Source organism: Rattus norvegicus, chromosome 9 (genome assembly GCF_036323735.1).
Source record: "Rattus norvegicus strain BN/NHsdMcwi chromosome 9, GRCr8, whole genome shotgun sequence".
Lineage (NCBI taxonomy): Eukaryota > Metazoa > Chordata > Mammalia > Rodentia > Muridae > Rattus > Rattus norvegicus.
The window spans coordinates 118,797,445-118,823,946 of NC_086027.1; the positions used below are offsets into that span (position 1 = coordinate 118,797,445).

The window sequence follows — 26,502 nt, forward strand, 5'->3', positions numbered from 1 at the left end:
AAGGGGAAAAAAAAAAGTGGGAACATTTCTTGAATCAAATTACTTACGTTAGCTGTCGTGTCCAAAGATGAAAGTAATTTTTCAAGTACTGTATGTGTTCTGGTTGTACCCCTGTAATAACCACAGCAGTAAAGCTATCTTTCTCTTTCTCCTCTACAATAAGATTGTGTAGGAATCTTTCATCATCATTTGTAATATGAACAGAATCAGCTGGCTAAAAGAGTAAATACAAACACAATAGATTAGATCACCCAGGAGTATAATTATATTTAAGTGTTACAGTGATTAAAAAATCTTATTATTAGTGTTTTAAAACAATTTTTAGTGCTAGGTATGGTAGTGCAAGCCTCTAATCTCAGGATTGGGAAAGGCAAAGGCAGGCTGATCTCTGAATTAGAATCCAGTCTAGGCTTCCTAGAGAGAGCTCCAGGCCAGTTAAAGCTGGGATCAGCAGACTGGGCTGATGGAGAAGCAACAGCACCCCAGAAGCCTGTTATGAACAGTTCAACAAGGAGAGCGTGTTATTTCATACAACTGAACAAGGAAGCAGACAACTGGCAGGAAGATTGTCTGCGAAGAACAGGACCTATAGGACAGTCTTCAGGTCGTGGACATCAGAAGAAGGGAGCTACAATGGACATTCTTCACATACACTATCGACATTTCCTTCCACTCACATCCGGAAGGAATGGCGTCATTTACATGAACCTAGTCCAGGGAAGGCACTGCCATGTCTCCACAGAACTGAGGCATGGCCAGCTCACATCAACAACACATCCATTTAAGACTTCATCTACTCCCTACTCAGAGAACCTCAAATCCACCCACATTCTGAAAATCAGTAGCAAGGAGAGAAGAGTTGGAAGAAATAGCTGAAAAGAATTGTTCAAAGGGGCTACAGAGATGATATCCCAGGAAGAGCGCAATCTGCTTTGTTCTGAGCACCCACACCAGGTATCCCATGGTAACCACCTACTACTTCAGATCCAGGGGACCAGATGACTCTGGTCTCCATATGCAGCTGCATGACAATGCACAAACAGCCCCTCTCCAACCCTGGACAAAAATATACGTTAAAAAAAAGAATTCTTTAAAAAACGATAAGAAGCAAATTATTACTGCTTGTCTGTTCAGATGAAGAATCTCTGCGTTCCATCCTTAGCACAGGAGGAAAAACAACCGTGCCATCGTCGATTTAACAGAATCGAGCCTTATGAGCAGGTCGCTCAGGCACACCTTCTAGAAAATTACCTTGAGAAGGTTAGCCTCTGGAGTGTCTATGAGGGATTTTCTCGATTAGGTTGGTGTTAGGAGACCCAGTGGTCCTAACTGATCTGTAAAGAAGCGAGCTAAGCATACAGTATAGACTGTATGCTACAGTCTAGCCTGAGGATAAGGTATGGCAGGCTGCCCCACACATTGTACTGCAATGACCTCCACTGCTGGGTGAACTTAGTTCTAGAACGTTAGCAAAAACAAACCATTCCTGGCTAAGTTGCTTTTGTCATCCATCATATTGTGTCACAGCAACAGAAAAGGCAGTCAACAAAACAGCAGCCAATATCAGTATCCTGTCTGTAACTCTAATACTCTAGAGACGGAGACAGGAGGATTACTAAGTTAGAGAGCAGCCTGGACTATATAATGAGCACCAGACCAGGCTAAACTAACATGTGAAGCCCTGGCTCAGGCAAGCAAGCAAAAGGCAAATACATGAACAAAAAGTGGCTGCTGCTTTCTACTGCTATGAAGGGACAGCATGGCCACAGTACCCTAAAAAGAAAAAAAAATTTAGGTTGGGGTTGGGGGGATCATGGTTCCAGAGTTTAGTAGAGTCTATGGCCACCATTGTGGGGATGGCAGCACCAAGCAGGCATGGCACTGAGAAGGAGCTGAGAGCTTACACCTGATCCACAAACATGAAGCTAAGAGAGAGCTAACTGGGCTTTTAAAATCTCAAAGCCCACCCTCAATGGCATACCTCCTCTAACAAGGCCACACCTCCTAATCCTTCCTAAACAGTTCTACCAACTAGATCATGTACTCAAACAGAAGAGCCTAGAAGGGCTACTCTAAATCAAACCAGTACATCCCACTCCCAAGCCCTGCAGCTTATAACCACATCATAATGCAAAATGAATTTAGTTCCATTTCAGAAGTCTCCAGTCTTTCACAGTCTCAAAGTCTCTTCTGAGACTCAAGAAACCTCTTAGTTGTAATCCCCTATAAAATAAAAAAGCAATTCCATATTTCCAGCATAAAATGGTACAGAAAGTACATAATGAAGAAATACTGGACAAAAATATGAATGAAACCCAATAGGTTAGACTTCAAATCCTGTAGCCTCCCGTCTGATGCTGAAGAGCTTAGCTTGTTCTATCTTCCAGCATTGCTGACTGCAATACACTTCCCTCTCCAGCTGGTTCCACTGCCAATGCAGCTCTCACTGGCAGGCAGCCCAGGATCTGGCATCTTAAACATCTCACGGCACCCAGTGCAACCCAGCATTCGCTTTCACAGATCCATGAAATGGCATCTCCAAGTGTCCAGGTGAAAACCCCCCATCCACATGCCTTGTCTCAGTAGCTTGCTTTCCTTAATGGCAGAGGAAGATTTCACAACCTCTTTGTATTTTTCATGACTTTAAAGCTAGAACTATATGGCAGGTGCAAATTAAGCTGCCTGTTAGGGATAGAATTGGCCCCCTCCTTGAATTATATTTGTCTAAGTTTTGTTGTCTTTGTTGTTAGGATGAGATAACTCCACAGGCTTTTTCCTTTCACAAACTGCAGGTATAGCTAGAAGAGTCTCACCCTGAAAGCACTACTTCCTTTATTCCATTTTTCCTTATCATTCAGCACAAACCAGGGGGCCAGCATTTAATTTCTTAGTGCTATTTTTCTCCCTGCATACTCTGCATTACTATAGATCTACAAAGGAGAGACGACTAACAAGTACAAGACAAACCAATATTAGGCTGTCTTGAACTTTTTGCAAGGAAATTAGTCCCAAACACTTCCATTTAGCCACAGGCAGATTTTTAGGACAACGGCAAAAAGCAGCCATTTTTCCGTGCCAAAATATCACAAGAATGGTCTCTGGCCCAGTTGCTAATATTGTCGCCCTCTAAAATCCCTTGAGCTGGGCTTTCTCTCAGCAATACTAATTTCCACACTCAGACTAGGATTGTCCTTTAAGCACTGTTTACAGCATCCAATTGCTTTATTTAGTCCAAAGTCCTAAAGACTACCACATTTCACAAACAAACTACAGCACAGTGAGGCCTGTCATAGAAATACTATAATCTCAGGTTCCACCTTCTGTTGTGGTTACCATTTTATTTATTACTGTGATAAAACACCATGACCATGGCAATTTATGAAAGAAAGCATTTAGTTGGATCGATGGGTTCAAAGGTGGTAAGGTCACGACCATCATGGGGCATTAGGCAGGCGTGGTGCTAGTGCAGCAGCTGACTCCTCCTCCCACGAACCCACCCCTCCTAATCCTTCTCCAAACAGTTCTACCAATTGGAGACCAGAAACAAACAACCCACAAAAATATGGAACTGACCAGATAAGTACTCCAGTGCAAAGTCACTGAAAGTATATGTAATTTATGAGTCTCATTTCTCAAACCAAAAAATTATAAACATTTAAAGTTCAAGTTGTCACTGCTATTCAAATTCTAACAATCTATAGGGAAAAAAATTCCATAATTTGGGGAAAATGTTACACAAAGATAACCAAGCACTGTATTTATCATTATATAGAAATCTTTCAAACAGATAAAATAATAGTACATCCTTCACTGGAAATCTTATGAAGCAATTTAAACACCCTCTTCTGGTGTCAGGGTGGCCAGGTACACAGGCAGTATATATATATGCTTTCAGACAAAACACTCACACACATAACCTTTTTAAAATGTGTTGCATACCACAAAGATTTCTAAAATGAAGAATACTCAAGATGTTGATGTAGGAAATGTTGAAATCAAGGCTCTAAGTATACATGTTTTTAAAACACTGAACTGTAAAGAAATCCAGCAAACTGTTGTCAGTGCCTTTCTTGGCACCCAGGTATTTTACTGTTCCCTATAGCATTATGCACAATTTATTTTCAAGTAAGAAAGACATTTTAAAACTGTTACTTGTGTGTGTGTGTTTTTTTTTTTTTTTTTTTTTTTTGGTTCTTTTTTTCGGAGCTGGGGACTGAACCCAGGGCCTTGCGCTTCCTAGGTAAGCGCTCTACCACTGAGCTAAATCCCCAGCCCCTTACTTGTGTTTTAAAGACTTATTTTTATGGACTGGAGAGATGGCTCAGTGGTTAAGAGCACTGACTGCACTTCCAGAGGTCCTGAGTTCAATTCCCAGCAACCACATGGGGCATCACAACCACCTGTAATGGGATCTAGTGTGTCTGAAGACAGCTACAGTGTATTCACATATATTAAATAAGTAAATAAATAAATACATCAGTAAGACTTACTTTTATTATGTATAGATGTATATATAAAAGGATATATGCAAATGTGAGGATATGGCTGTAACAAAATCTCACACCTCTAAAGTTCCAATTTCCTGAAATTACATTATCCCTGATTCCTATTATTACTTCATAACAAAAACTTTAAAATTGATGTTCTGTGCCAGAGAGGTAGCTCATGGGTAAGGCAGTTGACACCAACCTGATTTCAATCCCTGGAACCCTCTCCTTCTGGTTGTCCTTTGGCCACATGTACACTGTGGCACATGCACACACACCCCTCATAAAATAAATGAATAAAATGTCAAAAAAATGTGAATACAAATCCAAACCAAGGTCTGCAACTTTTTAAGTAATTTATATAGTTTCCTAAGTTAACTTATATAAAAAGTCTTAGCTAAAAAAAAGGAAAAATACATAAATGATCATTTTGCTACTTATATATAACTAAAGGGAAATATGAAAATATAACATTTTGAAAATCTCTTACCTTCAAGTTTTTAAAACACTGACATCTCAGTAATAAGTCAGAAAAATACCCTGTCCTATTATGTGGTCAAAGAAATGAATGTGTAATTTTGAGCTATAAAATGTACTGTACCTTTCTGTTTCTAATGTATCCACTATATATTGCCTCTTTGTTTTTCTCCTTCTTCTCAAAATCTTCTTTAGAAAGCACGAGCTCATGGACATCCTTGGAGTCTATAGGTTTGCTTATCATCTGCCAAACAATTTAAAAAGTACATCAGTTCCTGACAGTCTGTCAAACCCAAAATATTTTGATCAGTTTTCACTGTCAGGGAAAATTTTCACTTACTCTGGCTGATTGCCCAACAAAGAAAACAGCCTGTTTGCCTCCAACACCAAAATAGGAAATATCACTGTTCAAACTTCGTGGTACTGGTACTGGCCGGACATATCCTGAGTGATCACTAGAAGAAAATACTGTATCAATATAGTGCTTTAAAACAATCTACTTGGGATAGAGGGAGAAGCCAGTCCAGTTTGGGCAGCCTGGGATACATAGTAACACTCAATCTTAAAACCTCCCACCCACTAAAACACCCTACCAAAATCATCGAATGTACTCTAGGGATGTAATGCAGAGGTAGAGCATTTGCCTAGCATCTGCAAAGCCCTGCATGTGGTACAAAATACACATGGATATAAACACACATAAAATAAAGTTTTTTTTAAAAAAATCATAGTAGATAAGTGTCACAGAAGAAATTACTTACAAGACAAAAATTTAAACAACTATATTTAGATATTCGAAACACAGAAACCATAACTATAAAGTATAAGAGTATTTTACCAAATATATCAGTAAAAATCATTAATAGTAAAATAAATACTTTTTATTATCTAGATTTTGCATTTGGAAAGAATAAAGTGTAAAACACACATAAGTGATTGGGTCGTGAACACAAGGCATTTGAGGGCTAAAGGATCATCATCGCACCTAAATGTAAATAATTGCAAAAGAAGAATAGAGAAAAAAAGTATTTGGAGAAATAATGGGCTACACTTTCCAAATATAAGGAAACTTCTTACACAAATTTTTAAAAATTAATTCCAAAGAGGATTAAATTATAAAGATTCACAGCTAGATACATCAGAGTTCAACTGTTTAAAGTCAAAAAGAGAAACCAAGCTAGTGGTATATGCCTGGAATCCTGGAATTTGAGAGTAGCAGCTGGTGGACCTCTGTGAGTTCAAAACCATTCTGGTCCACATATCGAGTTCCAGACCAGCTGGAGCTACAAAGTGAGACTCTTCCTTAAAAACCAGAGCGGGAAAGAGCGAACCATTTCTGTGGTCTAGAAATGTTTAAGCCAAACTAGACAACTAAAAGTCAAGGTGCTGATGAAAATACCTAGAAAAATTAAAAGCTGCAAAGGACTTTACCTTCTGTTAAAAATGTATTAGTGGGACTGGACAGATGGGTCAGCAGTTAGGAGCACTTGGTGCTCCTGAGAATACTGAATATCATTCTCCAGCACCCACATCAGGTGGCTCAACCACCTGGAACTCCAGCTCCAAAGGATATGACACCCTCTTCTGGCCTTAGTGGGCACTTGAACACACATACACAAACACACATGCTGGCTGCACACAGAAGAAAGTAACTGGAATTACATGTGAAACACCTTCTTTCTTGTAGAAAGAATCAACTCAAACATACGGTTACAACAGCTAAGCTCAGTCTCATCACATTTTCTTCACAGTTCTCATCAATAACTTAAAATGTTCACATTTCTCAATAGAGCAAATATAAAGCAAAAGGTGTTTTCTTCCGTGACCCTTCCTTTTTCCATAGCCTGTCTCTTATAATATCACCCTTGGTATCAAGTTGAAACTGAAAAGAGCAGAAAAGCAACCAATGATTTATTCTATGCAAGTGGATGCCAGGGTTAAAAGGATAACACATGATGATGTTGCAGAAATTGGAGTGGGTCAAGAACATGCAGCAGCTACAATTATTTACAGACACTATACATACATGTATGTACATATGCATACATACACATATACATAATTAATCCAGAAAAAGGGTGCTTTGTATCAAAAATGGTTTGAGTTAAGTTAAAAAGTTGGTTTATGGTTGGGAATTTGGCTCAGTGGTAGAGCGCTTGCCTAGGAAGCGCAAGGTCCTGGGTTCAATCCCCAGCCCCGAAAAAAAAAAAAAAAAAAAAAAAGTTGGTTTATGGGGGTTGGCGAGATGGCTCAGCAATTAAGAAAACTAACTGCTCTTCCAGAGGTCCTGAGTTCAATTCCCAGCAATCACATGGTGACCATCTGGAATGGGATCTGATGCCTTCTTCTGGTATGTGTGAAAACAGCTAGAGTGTACTCACATACATAAAATAAATAAATCTTTGATCTAGAGAAAAATCAGTGTCTTGTGAGTCCAGTGAACACATAACTGTAGCTGGACTGTAGGCTGCACCAGACCAATCAACTGCAAAGGCAGAAAGATGATTCCCTGGCTCCTTCCCCTAGTTTCCTACCACTTTCCTTTATTTTTTTTAAATCAATTTTCTTTATCTTTGTCAAGCAAATGCAAAATCATACACTCAGACGGTAAAATCATAGTGCTTCAAGGCTTGTGTCCCCACCCCAAGCTGCCTTTTTAGACAAGGTTTATCTATACAGCCTTGGCTGTCCTGGAACTTGCTCTGTAAATCAGGCTATCCCCAAGAGATCCGTCTGCTTCTGATTGAGTGTTGGGAATAAAGGTGTATGTCACCACGCAGAGCTTCATTCTGGCTTCTTAACCACTCTTGAGTGTCACCCATTTGTGACAACAGTACAAAGGATGGCTATGGAGAACTGCTGCACCAGAAGAAAGAAATAACTAAGACAACAGCTCATGCTTACTGTATGGCAGGCACTAGCTCAAGATGCTACGCTTCTTAATTCAGTTTTCACAAAACCTTCATAGACTATATCCCCATTTCCTAAGCATATAAAGTAACACACCAAGGTCAGGTATTGTGACAAGTGTCCCACAGCCAATAAATAGTCAGGTAATCCAAACCAGGTAGAATGATAGCAAGGGGTGGGGTCCTTGTTCTTCATTCACTACATTGTCAGACTGGACTAGAAGGACTGAGGGAGTGGCTCAGCAGAGGGCACTTGCCTGAGTTCTACTGCCAACACCACAAAAACCTGACAATCACCAAAAATCTTTGCTCATCTGATGAAACTCTAGAGTACACTGAAACAGATTACAGGAATGAGTTCCTACACCCAGCTCCCCTGTGCAATAAGCATTGTCTACAAGTGTGTTCTGATACAAAGTTCGGTTCTATAATATCTGGGATAGTCTGAAAAACTGAGCCTGGAAATAAAAATACAGAATTCTAATGAATTGTATGTAATTCTAGGCATTTTCAAGTAGTATGAGATGGTTTAAAAAGATTAGCACCATTCTACCATCCTAATTAAATATTCAATGTTAACACAACTCACACAGACCTCAAGAAATGCACAAGTATCATTCAATGGAAAAGCACATGTTCTATTTTGGAGTATGTATCACAACATCCTGTAATAAAATAAACATGCTGATAAAATCAAGCCCTCTAACACATCATCTACACCCGAGAGCACACTAGAGGTCTTAACCTTATTAAAATATGCAAGTACCGTACGAAGGAAAAGCATGATTTTCTAACCTTTCAAAGTCACCTTGTCTTGTGAATTTTGACAGCCTGTACACAGCCCAGTTGTTAAGCTGTTTAGAAGTCATTCCTCTTCCATTATCCACTACTGCGACAGCAGGTTTTCCTTGTGTTTCATCAAAAAGCTATGAAATAAAAGACAGGAAAACTCCAATCAATACTTAAAACATGAAAAGTTGAGTATGAAATTCAGTAAGCCTACTCATATCACGGGTATAAGTATAAATGAATACAGTTTTCCTAGGTGGCCTGGAGGTGGTGGTGCCTTTGATCCCAGTGCTTGGGAAAGAATTCTCTGAGTCCAAGGCTGCTCTACAGAGTGAGGTTCAGGACAGCCAGGGCTACACAGAGAAACCCTGTCTCAAAAAACCAAACCAAATGAACAAACAAAAACAATTTTCTTAAAGACACTGAATTATATCTATCAAAAGCTTCAGAATTCTTAATGTTTTTTTACTGGAAACATCATTTCTCAGAATTTAACTTAAGAAAATAATAAAGGCATATATAAATATACACTATTCCCACAATGCTTCTTATACCAAAAGTATGGGAGGAAAAACAATCTGTCTGGGAACAGAAGACTGATTTCATAAGTTACCCTGGAGTTAACAAAACCTTCTGCATTAACACTGAATATTCAAGTGTTTACAATGAGTGTTAAAAAAGAAATTATAAATAAATATATTTTATTTATATTATAATTATAATATAAAATATTTTATTTATACATAAAGACATGTATAAATAAGTACAATTACACAAAAGAAACTGAATTTTTCCCATATACTAACAAGAAAGATTACAAGGTCTTTATGTGTGATTTTCTTACCAATTTGATCTGTATTCTCCTAACACCAACATTTCGAGAAGTAGCTGACAATGAATTGTCGATTAATTCTGCAAGAGCAAATGCTGGAAGAGATTGAGAAAACATTGCTTAGCCTCTCCATCCCGAACTCTTTATAAAAGTGGAAGGAACTCCAGTATCTTAAAGCAACCACTTTATTCTCCAAAGAGGAACAAGTATTAAGTATTACCCTGAGTCTAATGATGTTATTCAAGTAAGTTTCATCATCAATCACTACGTATAAAAATGTCATTAGGCATTAATCCAAGCAACACAGTTAAGACCCTGTATCAAAAAACAGCAGCAATGAGAAAGGGCAGGTTTGGGAAGCTAGTCTGGTAGCCAAAGGCCTGTAGCCTCAACTACTAAGAGGCTGAGGCCAGAGTTCAATGCAAGGTCAATCTGGATTACAAAGTGCGTTCCTGAGTAATCCAGTGAGAGCATGCCCTAGATTCAATCCTCTGTAAATGCACGCACGCACGCACGCACGCACGCACGCACGCACGGGTGCACGCACACAGCTGGCTTGCATGTAGAACTCTAAAGACTAACAAAGCCATGTCAAATGACAACGTGTGTTGATGTACAGCTAGAATGATGGTTTGAATAGCCCTGTGATTCACATTTGAATGTTAAGTCTCCTGTTTGAATGACCCTATGACTTACATTTGAATGTTTGTAATTTCTTTATGTATTTTATTTATGTGTTTTGTGACTGTCTGTATGCACATGTGCATATCTGGTCCATTAGGCCGTGGTGTGTGTGTGTGTGTGTGTGTGTGTGTGTGTGTGTGTGTAGGGCAGAAGACAACATGTTGGTTCTCTCCTTCTACAAAGTGGGTACTGGGGTTTGACCTCAGGTCAACAGGTTTGGAAGCCAAGCTCCTTCACTTGTTGAGCTATTTCCTGGTCTTTACATTTGAATGTTAAGTCTCCTGTTGGTGGAATTGTTTGAGAAGAATTAGGTGGTGTGGCCTCGATGGAGGAGGTGTTACTGGGGGTGGGATATGAGCTTTCAGAAGAAAGGCTCCTGCCATTCCCAATGTGCCCTCCCTCTGCCTCATGCTTGCAGATCCTGGCATGAGCTCTCAGCTGCTACTCCAGGTGCCCTCGTACCACCATCAAACTCCACTGAGTCTCTTCATAGCAACAGAAAGTTAGCAGGCACCTGTGATCTCAGCACTCCAGGGACTAAGGTCAGAGGATTGTCAGGAGCTCAAAGAGAAACTGCACTCCTAAACATAGTTCCTATGATGATTTAAATCATCAGCATGGCAGGATCTAGAATTAGCTTGGAGACAACTCCCTGGGAATATCTGTGAAGGATTTTTTTTTTTTTAAAGATAAAGCTAATTAAGTAGGAAGCCCTATCCTAGCTACCAGACTGAGTAAAACCAGTAAAGCCAGGTAGGCATACCAGTTAGTTTCTAGTGTCATCCTGACACAACGTAAAGTCGCCTGGGAAGAGGACACCTTACATGAGGAACTGCCCAAAGGACCTGCAAGCATGCCTGTGGGAGACTGTCGTGATTAGAACTGGTGTGGAAGGGCCCCGTCCACTACAGGTGGGTCCATCCCTAGGTAGATGACAGCAAGAGAACCAGAGAGTGAGAGTTAACAGCATTCCTTCTTGGCTTCTGATGCATTCCTGCTTGAAATCCTGTCCTGACTTCCCTCACTGGATTGTGACCCAGAAGTTTAAGAAGAATAAATCCTTTTCTCCCTTAAGTTGCTTCAAGTAATTGATTTGTCTGAGTATCCGAAAGCCAATAGGATATCGGGTATGAACACTCATCCTTCTCTTCTGATAGGGTGGGTATGACTAGATTGTTTTCTGCGCAGGCTGTGCAGGCTGTGTCTTTTTGTCTATGATGAAGAGTAAAAAACAGAACAAACACATCCTTCCTTAAACTGCTTTTTGTCAGGTATTTCATCACAGCAACAGAAAGAATGTTATGTTCTTACTATATAAACCAAGCCAAAAATATGTTAAATAATATTGCTTCACTATTTCCTCCAAATTAAAACGTTCTCTCCCACAAACTCACAGGACCCAGGAAGTAAGCAAAACTGACAAGGCTCTAGACTCTAAAATAGGCTCAAGTCAGGCCCGGTGGCACACGTTTAGCCCCAGGACTCAGGGCAGAGCCAGGGAAATCTGTGTGAGTTTGAGGTCATCCTCAAACATCCTGTGTGAGGTAAGTTCTAACTAGCCAGAGCTACAAAATGAGACCCAGTATCACAACAAAACAAAGCAAACCAAACAATAAACAAGGCTCAGAAAACTCTTGAATCTTAGAAGACTCATTTCCAAAGTTATAAAAGAAGCCTGTGAGCTATGCAGGGAGCCCCCAGGATACAGCTTTCACAAGTTACCACCATGCCAGGTGGGCTTTCCAGTGATACAACTGCTTTTCAATCACACATGCCCCAATAAAGTCACTGGGGTTTGCTGAGCCAGACTAGGGTGGGACAGTTTCTTTGGTTGTCACTGGAACCCTTTCTGTTCATATCTCTTCCAGAAAATCTATACAACAAATGGCAGCACATGTCTCCATGCTACTGACTCCTACAACACTACCAACTTCACATTCAATTTATTACTGGCAGCACCTTTTTACACTCTCCTCCCTGCAAAGCAACCACTCAACCATTCTCACGTTCACTTCTCTAACTAAAAAGGATATGCAGGGTAGTGGTGGCACACACCTTTAATTCCAGGACTTGGGAGGCAGGCAGATCTCTGTGCATTTGAGGCCAGCCTATTCTACAGAGCTAGTTCCAGGACAGCCAAGGCTACACAAAAAAACCCTGCCTGGAAACCAATGTTCCCCCTCCCCACACCCCCACAAAGGACAGGGGGAAAGGAACACTGAGACAAGTTTGAATTTTTGCCTCTAGAAATATATGCAGTTTACATAAGTAATTACTTTGGTGAATTCAGTTAGTGTTAAGTATTACACAGGAAGCTGAAACAGATATTATCCTTAACAAAGATACTACACAGCCAGAGGTAATGCCTTTGTTTCACTGACATACATACAATAAAACTCAGGTCTGTCTGCTCAAAGAAAATACATAGAAGAAATGATGAATGACCTGAAGCCCAGCCACAACAAAGTAAGGAAGCACCAGAAGCAAAGAAATGAGAGAAGATCTTGGGATTTGCTGCAAAGTTAGCAGAAGCCAGAGTTAAACAGAGACTCTTCACTTGTCTATATAGTGAAGGCAAAACTAAAAACTGATACAGTCTGTACAGTAATTAAGCTACTCCGAAAGTCTTTAAAACAAATTTATCTGTTGACTACACAGTATATATTCAGAAATGTATCTCCAAGGAAATTATTTAAAACTGACTCAAATTTCAAATATTTAAGTACCTACTACCTGCCAGACACTGCTCTAGGGATAGCACAGTTCAAAGGCTCTAGTCTAGAGTTGCACATTTTACTGGAAGATGAGAAATAAAATGTAATTATGGTACAAGTAGCTAGCTCCTCAGTAAAGGTGCTTGCCATCAAGCCTGACAACCTGAATCATCCTGAGAACTCATATGGTAGCAGAGAAGCATCTTCTACTAGCTGTCTGGACCTCCACATGCATGCCTTGGTATATATGCTCTCATAAAGAAGGACAGACGGATGGACGGACAGATGGATGGATGAACGGATGGATGGATGGATGGATGGGTAGATGTCAGCTTTTAAAAACATAATCATAGGCTAAGGATGGTGGCATGTGTTTTTAATCCTACAACAAGGGAAGCAAAGCATGAAGATCACTGAGAGTTCAAGACCAGCCTGACAAACAAAGGGAGTTCCAGGACAGGCCCTAATGGGTTAAGATAAGGCTCTAGAGCAAAGAGCACGTGGTGCTCAGAGTTCATTTCACATCAGGTGGCATACAACAGCCAGAAACTTCAGTTCCAGAGGATCTAATGCCCTCTTCTGGACTCCACTCCACATGTATATGGTATACATATACATATGCAAATATTCTCACACATTAAAAAAAGTAAGTCTTTAAAAAATAATATAGGGCTGGACCTATGGGTCAGGGGTTAAAGATATTGGCTATTTTTCTAGAAGGCCTGGGTCTAACTCAACACCAGTCCAAAGGGATCCAACAGCCTATTCTGCTTCTGGCTTCTGGCAGGTGGATCTTGAGTTCAAGCCAAAACTAGTCCAGGACAATCAGGGTTACATAAACAATAGACAGACAGATAAAATAAATAGATAGATGAATGGATGGATGAATGAATGAATGAATGAATGAATGAATGAATGAATGAAATTTTAAAATAAAAAGAATCCATGACCACAGTTAGGTGTGATGGTGCAGGCAGATCTCTGTGAGTCTGAGGGCAGATTAGTCTACACATCAGAAAAGCTCCAGGTCAGTCAGAGCTACAGAGTGAGACACTGTCTCCAAAGAGGGGAGCAGGGACAGAAAAACACTAGAAATAAGTTATTACAGTAAGTGTGGTGGTTTGAATGATAATGGCCCCACAGACTTGGTTAGAAGTGTGACCCTAATTAGGAGATGTGTCATTGGGAATGGGCTTTGAGGTTTCAAAAGCTCATAGCATTTCATTTAGCTCTCTCCACCTCCAGCTTACAGATCAGGTATAAACTCTTAGCTACTGCTCCAGCACCATGCCTGCTTGCTGCCACCATGATGATCATGGATGCTACTGCCCTCTTCTATTAAGAGCTCCAGATTCTTTTACATATTGCCATGGCCAGTGCCTCTTCCCAGCAAGTGAAAAGTAACTAAGAAAGTAAGTAAATTCTACCTGTTAGTCATGTTAAAAGGCAGTATGTGCAATAGGGTAAAATGAGCAAAGAGATCAAATAACAAAGGCACAAGTATATACATAATTAAAGATAAAAAATAGATCTTAAACAAAATTTTGAAGCTTATTTCCAGAGGTGGAGAGATGGCTAGCTGCTCCTCCAGAGGACTTAGGTTCAATTCCCTGCACCCAGACAGAAGATCACAACCCTGTAATGCCAGTCTGAGGGGTTCTAAGAACCTCTTCTGACCTCTGTGGATACTGCATTCACATGGTACATAGACCTCCACACAGGCAAATACTCACAATCATAAAATAAAACAAGTACTTTTTATAAGCTTATTTCCACTCCAAACTTTACGGTCAATGTAACCTCTACAGATACTGGAGACTGGAGGTGAGGAAAGCAGAGACGACAGGAGCCTTGAGAGCAGGCAGGCTCACAAAAGACACATTCGAATGGGCTGAAAGTAGATGAAGAACTAGAGGTGCTGTCAGTCAAATGGTGCATACAGGGTGGCAGGCCATGAAAGAACTTTCTACTTGTCTGTTAATACCACTTCTGCACTTAACAAACATAAAATACACGGTTTAAAATCAACAATAGAAAAGAATCTGAAGGGGAGTCTCACACCCTTGGATCCCAGCCCGCAGCAGCTCTCTGCTCCCAGACCCCATGGGAGAGAGACCTCACCGCCTGGTCAGGTGGGCACTCCTGAGGCTGCAGAGCGGAAGAGACCACCAACACTGCCCACCCCTCCCCACATCCCTGGCCTAAGAGGAAACTGTATAAGGCCTCTGGGTTCCCGTGGGGGAGGGCCCAGGAGCGGCAGGACCCCTGCCTGAGACACCGCCGGAACCTGAAGGAACAGACCGGATAAACAGTTCTCTGCACCCAAATCCCGTGGGAGGGAGAGCTAAACATTCAGAGAGGCAGACACGCCTGCGAAACCAGAAGAGACTGCACTCTGCACACATCTCTGACGCCAGAGGAAAACACCAAACGCCATCTGGAACCCTGGTGCACTGAAGCTCCCGGAAACGGCTGCGCAGATCTTCCGGGTTGCTGCCGCCGCAGAGAGCTCGTGGGCAGCACACCCCGAGCAAACTTGAGCCTCGGGACCACAGGTAAGACCAACTTTTCTGCTGCAAGTGACCTGCCTGGTGAACTCAAGACACAGGCCCACAGGAACAGCTAAAGACCTGTAGAGAGGAAAAACTACACGCCCAAAAGCAGAACACTCTGTCGCCATAACAGGCTGAAAGAAAACAGGAAAACAGGTCTGCAGCACTCCTGACACACAGGCTTATAGGACAGTCTAGCCACTGTCAGAAATAGCAGAACAAAGTAACACTAGAGATAATCTGATGGCGAGAGGCAAGCGCAGGAACCCAAGCAACAGAAACCAAGACTCCATGGCACCATCGGAGCCCAATTCTCCCATCAAAACAAACATGGAATATCCAAACACACCAGAAAAGCAAGATCTAGTTTCAAAATCATTTTTGATCATGATGCTGGAGGACTTCAAGAAAGACGTGAAGAACTCCCTTAGAGAAACACAGGAAAACATTAATAAACAAGTAGAAGCCTACAGAGAGGAATCGCAAAAATCCCTGAAAGAATTCCAGGAAAACACAATCAAACAGTTGAAGGAATTAAAAATGGAAATAGAAGCAATCAAGAAAGAACACATGGAAACAACCCTGGATATAGAAAACCAAAAGAAGAGACAAGGAGCTGTAGATACAAGCTTCACCAACAGAATACAAGAGATGGAAGAGAGATTCTCAGGAGCAGAAGATTCCATAGAAATCATTGACTCAACTGTCAAAGATAATGTAAAGCAGAAAAAGCTACTGGTACAAAACATACAGGAAATCCAGGACTCAATGAGAAGATCAAACCTAAGGATAAAAGGTATAGAAGAGAGTGAAGACTCCCAGCTCAAAGGACCAGTAAATATCTTCAAGAAAATCATAGAAGAAAACTTCCCTAACCTAAAAAAAGAGATACTCATAGGCATACAAGAAGCCTACAGAACTCCAAATAGATTGGACCAGAAAAGAAACACCTCCCGTCACATAATAGTCAAAACACCAAACGCACAAGAAAGAATATTAAAAGCAGTAAGGGAAAAAGGTCACGTAACATATAAAGGCAGACCTATCAGAATCACACCAGACTTTTCGCCAGAAACTATGAAGGCCAGAAGATCCTGGACTGATGTCATACAGACCCTAAGAGAACACAAATGCCATCCCAGGTTACTGTATCCTGCAAAACTCTCAATTAACATAGATGGAGAAACCAAGATATTCCATGACAAAACCAAATTTACACAATATCTTTCTACAAATCCAGCACTACAAAGGATAATAAATGGTAAAGCCCAACATAAGGAGGCAAGCTATACCCTAGAAGAAGCAAGAAACTAATCGTCTTGGCAACAAAAGACAAGAAAAGCACACAAACATAACCTCATATCCAAATATGAATATAACAGGAAGCAATAATCACTATTCCTTAATATCTCTCAACATCAATGGCCTCAACTCCCCAATAAAAAGACATAGATTAACAAACTGGATACGCAACGAGGACCCTGCATTCTGCTGCCTACAGGAAACACACCTCAGAGACAAAGACAGACACTACCTCAGAGTGAAAGGCTGGAAAAGAACTTTCCAAGCAAATGGTCAGAAGAAGCAAGCTGGAGTAGCCATTCTAATATCAAATAAAATCAATTTTCAACTAAAAGTCATCAAAAAAGATAAGGAAGGACACTTCATATTCATCAAAGGAAAAATCCACCAAGATGAACTCTCAATCCTAAATATCTATGCCCCAAATACAAGGGCACCTACATACGTAAAAGAAACCTTACTAAAGCTCAAAACACACATTGCACCTCACACAATAGTAGGAGACTTCAACACCCCACTCTCATCAATGGACAGATCATGGAAACAGAAATTAAACAGAGACGTAGACAGACTAAGAGAAGTCATGAGCCAAATGGACTTAACAGATATTTATAGAACATTCTATCCTAAAGCAAAAGGATATACCTTCTTCTCAGCTCCTCATGGTACTTTCTCCAAAATTGACCCAATAATTGGTCAAAAAACGGGCCTCAACAGGTACAGAAAGATAGAAATAATCCCATGCGTGCTATCGGACCATCACGGCCTAAAACTGGTCTTCAATAACAAAAAGGGAAGAATGCCCACATATACGTGGAAATTGAACAATGCTCTACTCAATGATAACCTGGTCAAGGAAGAAATAAAGGAATTAAAAACTTTTTAGAATTTAATGAAAATGAAGGTACAACATACCCAAACTTATGGGACACAATGAAAGCTGTGCTAAGAGGAAAACTCATAGTTCTGAGTGCCTGCAGAAAGAAACAGGAAAGAGCATATGTCAGGAGCTTGACAGCACACCTAAAAGCTCTACAACAAAAAGAAGCAAATACACCCAGGAGGAGTAGAAGGCAGGAAATAATCAAACTCAGAGCTGAAATCAACCAAGTAGAAACAAAAAGGACCATAGAAAAAGAATCAACAGAACCAAAAGTTGGTTCTTTGAGAAAATCAACAAGATAGATAAACCCTTAGCCAGACTAATGAGAGGACACAGAGAGTGTGTCCAAATTAACAAAATCAGAAATGAAAAGGGAGACATAACTACAGATTCAGAGGAAATTCAAAAACTCATCAGATCTTACTATAAAAGCCTACATTCAACAAAACTTGAAAATCTGCAGGAAATGGACAATTTCCTAGACAGATACCAGGTACCGAAGTTAAATCAGGAACAGATAAACCAGTTAAACAACCCCATAACTCCTAAGGAAATAGAAGCAGTCATTAAAGGTCTCCCAACCAAAAAGAGCCCTGGTCCAGACGGGTTTAGTGCAGAATTCTATCAAACCTTCATAGAAGACCTCATACGAATACTATCCAAATTATTCCACAAAATTGAAACAGATGGATCACTACCGAATACCTTCTACGAAGCCACAATTACTCTTATACCTAAACCACACAAAGACACAACAAAGAAAGAGAACTTCAGACCAATTTCCCTTATGAATATTGACGTAAAAATACTCAATAAAATTCTGGCAAACCGAATCCAAGAGCACATCAAAACAATCATCCACCATGATCAAGTAGGCTTCATCCCAGGCATGCAGGGACGGTTTAATATACGGAAAACCATCAACGTGATCCATTATATAAACAAACTGAAAAACAGAACCACATGATCATTTCATTAGACGCTGAGAAAGCATTTGACAAAATTCAACACCCCTTCATGATAAAAGTCCTGGAAAGAATAGGAATTCAAGGCCCATACCTAAACATAGTAAAAGCCATATACAGCAAACCAGTTGCTAACATTAAACTAAATGGAGAGAACCTTGAAGCAATCCCACTAAAATCAGGGACTAGAGAAGGCTGCCCACTCTCTCCCTACTTATTCAATATAGTTCTTGAAGTTCTAGCCAGAGCAATCAGACAACAAAAGGAGGTCAAAGGGATACAGATCGGAAAAGAAGAAGTCAAAATATCACTATTTGCAGATGATATGATAGTATATTTAAGTGATCCCAAAAGTTCCACCAGAGAACTACTAAAGCTGATAAACACCTTCAGCAAAGTGGCTGGGTATAAAATTAACTCAAATAAATCAGTAGCCTTCCTCTACACAAAAAAGAAACAAGCCGAGAAAGAAATTAGGGAAACGACACCCTTCATAATAGACCCAAATAATATAGAGTACCTCGGAGTGACTTTAACCAAGCAAGTAAAAGATCTGTACAATAAGAACTTCAAGACACTGAGGAAAGAAATTGAAGAAGACCTCAGAAGATGGAAAGATCTCCCATGCTCATGGATTGGCAGGATTAATATAGAATAATGGCCATTTTACCAAAAACGATCTACAGATTCAATGCAATCCCCATCAAAATACCAATCCAATTCTTCAAAGAGTTAGAACAATTTGCAAATTCATCTGGAATAACAAAAAACCCAGGATAGCTAAAACTATCCTCAACAATAAAAGGACTTCAGGGGGAATCACTATCCCTGAACTCAAGCAGTATTACAGAGCAATAGTGATAAAAACTGCATGGTATTGGTACAGAGACAGACAGATAGACCAATGGAACAGAATTGAAGACCCAGAAATGAACCCACACACCTATGGTCACTTGATTTTTGACAAAGGAGCCAAAACCATCCAATGGAAAAAAGATAGCATTTTTAGCAAATGGTGCTGGTTCAACTGGAGGTCAACATGTAGAAGAATGCAGATCAATCCATGCTTATCACCCTGCACAAAGCTTAAGTCCAAGTGGATCAAGGACCTCCACATCAAACCAGACACACTCAAAATAATAGAAGAAAAACTAGGGAAGCATCTGGAACACATGGGCACTGGAAAAAATTTCCTGAACAAAACATCAATGGCTTATGCTCTAAGATCAAGAATCGACAAATGGGATCTCATAAAACTGCAAAGCTTCTGTAAGGCAAAGGACACTGTGGTTAGGACAAAACGGCAACCAACAGATTGGGAAAAGATCTTTACCAATCCTACAACAGATAGAGGCCTTATATCCAAAATATACAAAGAACTCAAGAAGTTAGACCGCAGGGAGACAAATAACCCTATTAAAAAATGGGGTTCAGAGCTAAACAAACAATTCACAGCTGAGGAATGCCGAATGGCTGAGAAACACCTAAAGAAATGTTCAACATCTTTAGTCATAAGGGAAATGCAAATCAAAACAACCCTGAGATTTCACCTCACACCAGTGAGAATTGCTAAGATCAAAAACTCAGGTGACAGCAAATGCTGGCGAGGATGCGGAGAAAGAGGAACACTCCTCCATTGTTGGTGGGATTGCAGACTGGTACAACCATTCTGGAAATCAGTCTGGAGGTTCCTCAGAAAATTGGACATTGAACTGCCTGAGGATCCAGCTATACCTCTCTTGGGCATATACCCAAAAGATGCCCCAACATATAAAAAAGACACGTGCTCCACTATCTTCATTGCAGCCTTATTTATGATAGCCAGAAGCTGGAAAGAACCCAGATGCCCTTCAACAGAGGAATGGATACAGAAATTGTGGTACATCTACACAATGGAATATTACTCAGCTATCAAAAACGATTTTATGAAATTCGTAGGCAAATGGTTGGAACTGGAAAATATCATCCTGAGTAAGCTAACCCAATCACAGAAAGACATACATGGTATGCACTCACTGATAAGTGGCTATTAGCCCAAATGCTTGAATTACCCTAGATCCCTAGAACAAACGAAACTCAAGATGGGTGATCAAAATGTGAATGCTTCACTCCTTCTTTAAAAGGGGAACAAGAATACCCTTGGCAGGGAATAGAGAGGCAAAGATTAAAACAGAGACTGAAGGAACACCCATTCAGAGCCTGCCCCACATGTGGCCCATACATATACAGTCACCCAATTAGACAAGATGGATGAAGCAAAGAAGTGCAGGCCGACAGGAGCCGGATGTAGATTGCTCCTGAGAGACACAGCCAGAATACAGCAAATACAGAGGCGAATGCCAGCAGCAAACCGCTGAACTGAGAATAGGACCCCCGTTGAAGGAATCAGAGAAAGAACTGGAAGAGCTTGAAGGGGCTCGAGACCCCAAAAGTACAACAATGCCAAGCAACCAGAGCTTCCAGGGACTAAGCCACTACCTAAAGACTATACATGGACTGACCCTGGACTCTGACCTCATAGGTAGCAATGAATATCCTAGTAAGAGCAATGGTGGAAGGGGAAGCCCTGGGTCCTGCTAAGACTGAACCCCCAGTGAACTAGACTGTTGGGGGGGGGCGGCAATGGGGGGAGGGTGGGGAGGGGAACACCCATAAAGAAGGGGAGGGGGGCGGGGGATGTTTGCCCAAAACCGGGAAAGGGAATAACACTCGAAATGTATATAAGAAATACTCAAGTTAATAATAAAATTTTAAAAAAGGAAAAAAAAACCCATAGATTCAAATGCCAAATTAAAAAAAAAAAAAGAAAAAGAAAAGAATCTGAAATGATATACATCAAGATGTTGGTGAGGACTACACTCAGGTAGTAGCAATACGGTTGTTTCTCACATTCTATTCACTTATCTATGTTTTTCTAATTTCTGACAGTAAAACACATTTAAGAGAAAAGAACTTTAATACAGTTTATAATGAGCACTGTAATGGCATAAAGTAGTTTGGAGTCTAAAGAAAAGATCTGGTAAACCACAGTCCATAAGGTTAAAAAGGCAAGTGGTCAAGGTTTAGAAGAAGTATTAAAGACAAGGCAACAGGCACGCAAATGCGATTTTTACAATTTAACTCCGTAAATAAATTTACAAAATAGGGACTGGTTATAACTCTGAAGTAGAATGTTAACCCTATATGTGCCAAGGCTCTGGGCCTAATCCTGAATAAGCAAATAAAAAATAAGAGGAAAGTAAAAGGTATTTTCTTAACTAGAGATGGTTTAGAGCCACCACGATGAATAAATCCAGAGAAACAAGTATTTAAGACACAAAAAGATGTCTAACTGTAAGATCCCTCATTATACTAAAACACATCTAATTCTATTAATAGGTTAACTGTGACTATGTTTACTTTCAATTGACTTCTGGGTTCAATGGGTAAAATGTCTGCTCTGCAATCTTAATAAGTGCAGATCTCCAGAACCCATGTAAAAGTCAAATGTGTAGCACTGCACACACCTGTAATCTTTGTGCTCCTATAGGCAACAACAAGAGAATCTCTGGAAGCTTTTGGTTCCGTTATCCTGGCAAAGAGCTCTCTTCTGACTTTCTTTCACATGTACACTGTGGCAGAAACATATCTGCACACACACATCACACACTATTAAAAGAAAATAGGCTGGGGCTGCAGAGACTGCTCAACAGTCAAGAGCAGTTGCTGCTCGAGAGAGGACCTGAGTTTGGTTTCTAGCCCTCCCACCATCCATCCCACTGGATGACTCCTAATTCCAGCTCCAAAGTTCTGACACCCTCTTCTGGCTCCCTGGGAAATCATGCATGTGGTATACATCCATCCACTCAAGTACACATACATATACATGAATAATTAAAAAGAAATTTTTAAGCAAAGAAAAATTCTAATTTTAGTCAAACACATACAAAGAAACTCAGACAGCAGATCAAAACGAGTTTCCACGCCTTGTGCTGACGTGGAATGAAAGGAACGTGAAAGGACAGCGTGTGCACCAAGGAGGAAAGATTAACAGCTTTTAAAACATGCGGGAACACGTTACTTACGCAAAGGGTTCTGCCCTTCACTTGCATAGTACTCATACATGCCACTTTTAACCAGAGTGTCATAGTGAGGTACAAAGTCAATTCTTTCTTTTGTTGCTGTCAGTAGCGACTGGTCAACTGACTGCAGCAGGTACAGAGTGACTCCATCTTTAACAGTGTCGTCTGCAATCGAGAGTTAAAATCGTAAGTGTAGAGCAGCATCAGAAACTCCGTGAATACATTCTGAAGAGGTAAATTGTATCTATGAAATGCCCTTGTCGGTATAGCTGTACTGTCAATGGCTTTACGTACATTACAAACAGTGTCAATGAAACAATCGTAACATTTCCACAACTCTAAAATACGCAAATAAAAATTTAAATCTATTCATTTGTTTGTGTGTATATTGTGTGTCTTGTGTATATGTGTATGTACACTGATGCCAGCACACACGTGGGTAAATACTTATCACAGTACATGTGTAGAAGTCAGAAAATATCTTTCTGAAGTCTGATTTCTCCTTCCACTGTGGTGTCTAGGGATCCGGCAAGTGTTTTTACCCACTGATCCATCACAGTGGCCCTTGTTTTTTGTTTCTGTTTGTTTCTTTGACTTTTTAAAGACAAGGTCTCATAACGTCTCATAACGTATCTCTGGCTGGCCTCAAACTTAACTTCCTGCCTCAGACTCCTGAACACTAGGATTACAGTGTGCCAATGTGTGTACCTTTGGAATGTTTCTTTACTGGGGGTTGATTGGGTGGCCCCAACTGGCCTGGAATTCATTACATAGACAGGCCTTGAACTTAGGGAGATCCTTCTGCTTCAGCCATCCAAGTGCTGGGACGACAAGTGTGCATCACCATGCACAATGTCATTTGTCTGTTTATTGAAACAGAATCTCACTACAGTCTGAGCTTGCCCAGGACTCACTGTATTACCCAGGCTGGCCTCCAACTCAGGGCAAGTCTCCTGCCTTAGCTTCCTGAGTGGTGGGATTATAGGTGTAAGCTACCATGGCAGCTAAAACACATTTCTTTTTTTATTTTTAATTTTGTAAAAACCATCACAAGTTGAGCCAGCGAGATTGTTCTACCAAATCTGACAGCCTGAGTTCAACCCCTGGGAACCACACTGGAGAAGGAGGAGAAACTATCACAAAGCTGTCCTCTGACAACTGGCTAACACACACATACACAAATAAAGATGTGCAAGTAAGAACACAAGTTTACTTCCCATTATCTGCACTTGACCTTAGCCAAAAAGCCGAGAAGCAGTACATTTCATAATCCGTGAGCTTTGGAAAGTTCAAGACTGGCACCTAGTGGAGGCTGGAAAACTCGTAGTGCTGAGATGGGGAGTCTAATCTAGTACAGCCCAAGCATGTCTTGAACCCCTTATCCTCTGACTCTGCATCCTAACTGCTCAGGTTATAAGTATGTACCACATACCTAGGTTTTAAACACTTGGTTTTTTTTTTTCTTTAAGATTTATTTTATGTAGATTAATGTTTTGCCTGCATGTATGTCTGTGTACTATGTGCATGCCTTATGCATGTGGAGATCAGAAAGCATGAGATTCTCTAGAATTTGGAGTCAGAGATGGTTATAAACTACCATGTGAGAGCCAGATGGGAAGGCCAGGCCTCGCTCTCTATGGGCCCAACTGACAGCAGCAAAACTGTGACACTGAAGCAAAGGCCTTTCTTCTCTCGATCCCCAAGTACTTCAAATTATCAATGCTCTGGACAGACAGTGGTTTACAACTACTGCTCTCTCACTACACGAATAAATACAAAAGGACATTTTTTACTTACCAAAATTATCGCAGGTAATTTCTTTCCTACTTGTAGTTGTAATAACAAACTTTTCTTCAGATGAAATGCCAATTGTCTATCCAAAATAAAGGAAATAAAACCAATCATTACTTAAAGGAAATAAATGTACTATTTGCAAGAATGTGAACATACTGATATTACAAACACTACACTCATTTGTCTAGGAATTATAGAACTCGGCATTTTTAAATTTTGACTTTGCAAAATCAATCACTTATAAGCCTTTTAAATTGCTTTTTCCTGCTCTTTGCTACCCAGAGCGTATAAGAATCATTAGATAATGAAAGTGTGGTGCATACACAGTGGAATTTTATTCAACTGTAAATAAAATGAGTTTATGAAATGTTCAGGATGATGGTTAGAAATAGAAAATATCCTAAGTGGGTAACAAGGAAACAAATGCATGCTCTCCTTCATACATGGATCTTAGCTTCCGATTTTAAAGATTTCTATAATTAACCTGGCTTGTCTGTACAGGTCATGAAGCCAAAAAGGGTCCACAAGAGGGGGGACAGTGTAGGACCTGAAAGGGGAGAGGGAAATGTAGAAGGCATGTGATATGGGAGTAGAGGGGAATGCTGGAGTTAAAGGTTCATGTGGGGATGCAGCCATGGATGAGTTGGGGGAAGGGGTGGAAAGTTTGATAGCCAGTGCTAAGGATGTATAAAAAGCCTCACAAAAGCCAACTACTTTATATGCTAGTAACAAATATATAATTTCCTGGGATCATGACACATGCCCTTTTCTTAAAATTTTTTATTAGATATATTTCTTTACTTAATTTCAAACGTTATTCCCCTTCCCGGTTTCCTGTCCATAAACCCCCATTCCCTCCCCTCCCCCTCCTCCATATGGGTATTCTCCCTGTACATCCCCCTGATTGTCCTCCCCCATATTCCCCTGCACTGGGGGTCCAACCTTGGCAGGACCAAGGGCTTCCCCTTCCACTGGTGCCCCAACAAGGCTATTCTCTGCTACATATGCAGTTGGAGCCCTGGGTCAGTCCATGTTTATAGTCTTTCGGTAGTGGTTTAGTCCCTGGAAGCTCTGGTTAGCTGGCATTATTGTTTTTAGTGACACATGCCCTTAATCCCAGAAGTTGGAAAGGAGAGGCATGCAGCTCTCTAAATTCCAGGCCACCAGGGCTATTTAGTGAGATAAGAACAAAACAACTTCTAACTGGGTTTAAGGCCCACTCCAAAAGGTAGAACTCTTATACCAGGGTCAAGAACCTGTGGCCAGATAGGTCCCTAGCGGGAACCCTACCATTCTTCTGCTAAACTGGCACAGTATAAAATCATTTTCTAATATTTTTCACTAGACCCATAGGTTAGATTCCTTCTCAGTCCTCATCAGACAAGTTTCCTCTTGTAATAAACAATGATTAACACAGACCTGCAAGTGACCAAGGTACGGACGATGAGACTGGGATGCTCAGCACTAAGTGGTATATCTACATCACACCAAGTCTTCTCAGGGTTCAGGGACAATTCTGGAAGGGGCTGGAGGATGACTACAAGGAAAGAGTATTTTCCAGATGCAATGGGGGTGGCTGCACACATGAACTCCTAGTAGTTTTGAAAGAACACACAGGTCGGCACAAGCCCACACCAGACAAAATCCCAGCAATGGAGAAAGGAGGTAGGCATTACACCCCACCCCTAGCTGAAGTGATAATACTGATGGACAGCGCCAGGAGAGGAAGAATCATATTTAAGGTACAGCCCCTGGTAGGTCAGCTGTGCTCTAGCAGACAGCTCCAAACCCAAGTGGATATGAGGATATGAGCAACATCAATAGACTTAATGTTTTGGTTTTTTTTTCAAAAAAAAAAAAATCAAAAGGCCACAAACTTGGGTGAATGGGGGTGTGGATGTAGCAAAAAAAAAAAAAAAATCCTGTCTAAATGATCAAAGATTAAGATGTGTATATACATATATATATATGTGGATATAGATATAGTCAATTTTAAAGAATTTTAAAGACAATGAACAGAGGTGTTCTGCATAGGTGGACAGTGCTTCCTCCA

The 26,502-nt window shown here is 40.5% G+C and overlaps 1 protein-coding gene across 1 annotated transcript in view; it reads right to left on the minus strand.

Annotated features, from left to right (window-relative positions):
- The window catches only part of Smchd1 (structural maintenance of chromosomes flexible hinge domain containing 1), a 147,232-nt gene that overhangs the window by 107,395 nt on the left and 13,335 nt on the right, over positions 1–26,502 (minus strand). Inside the window, exons 2-8 of the mRNA XM_063267939.1 lie at positions 24,453–24,528; positions 22,659–22,820; positions 9,507–9,589; positions 8,669–8,799; positions 5,305–5,419; positions 5,089–5,208; positions 48–214 (exon numbers count right to left, since the gene is read on the minus strand). Coding sequence (XP_063124009.1) covers positions 48–214; positions 5,089–5,208; positions 5,305–5,419; positions 8,669–8,799; positions 9,507–9,589; positions 22,659–22,820; positions 24,453–24,528 — 854 coding nt within the window. The remainder of the gene's footprint in view (positions 1–47; positions 215–5,088; positions 5,209–5,304; positions 5,420–8,668; positions 8,800–9,506; positions 9,590–22,658; positions 22,821–24,452; positions 24,529–26,502) is intronic.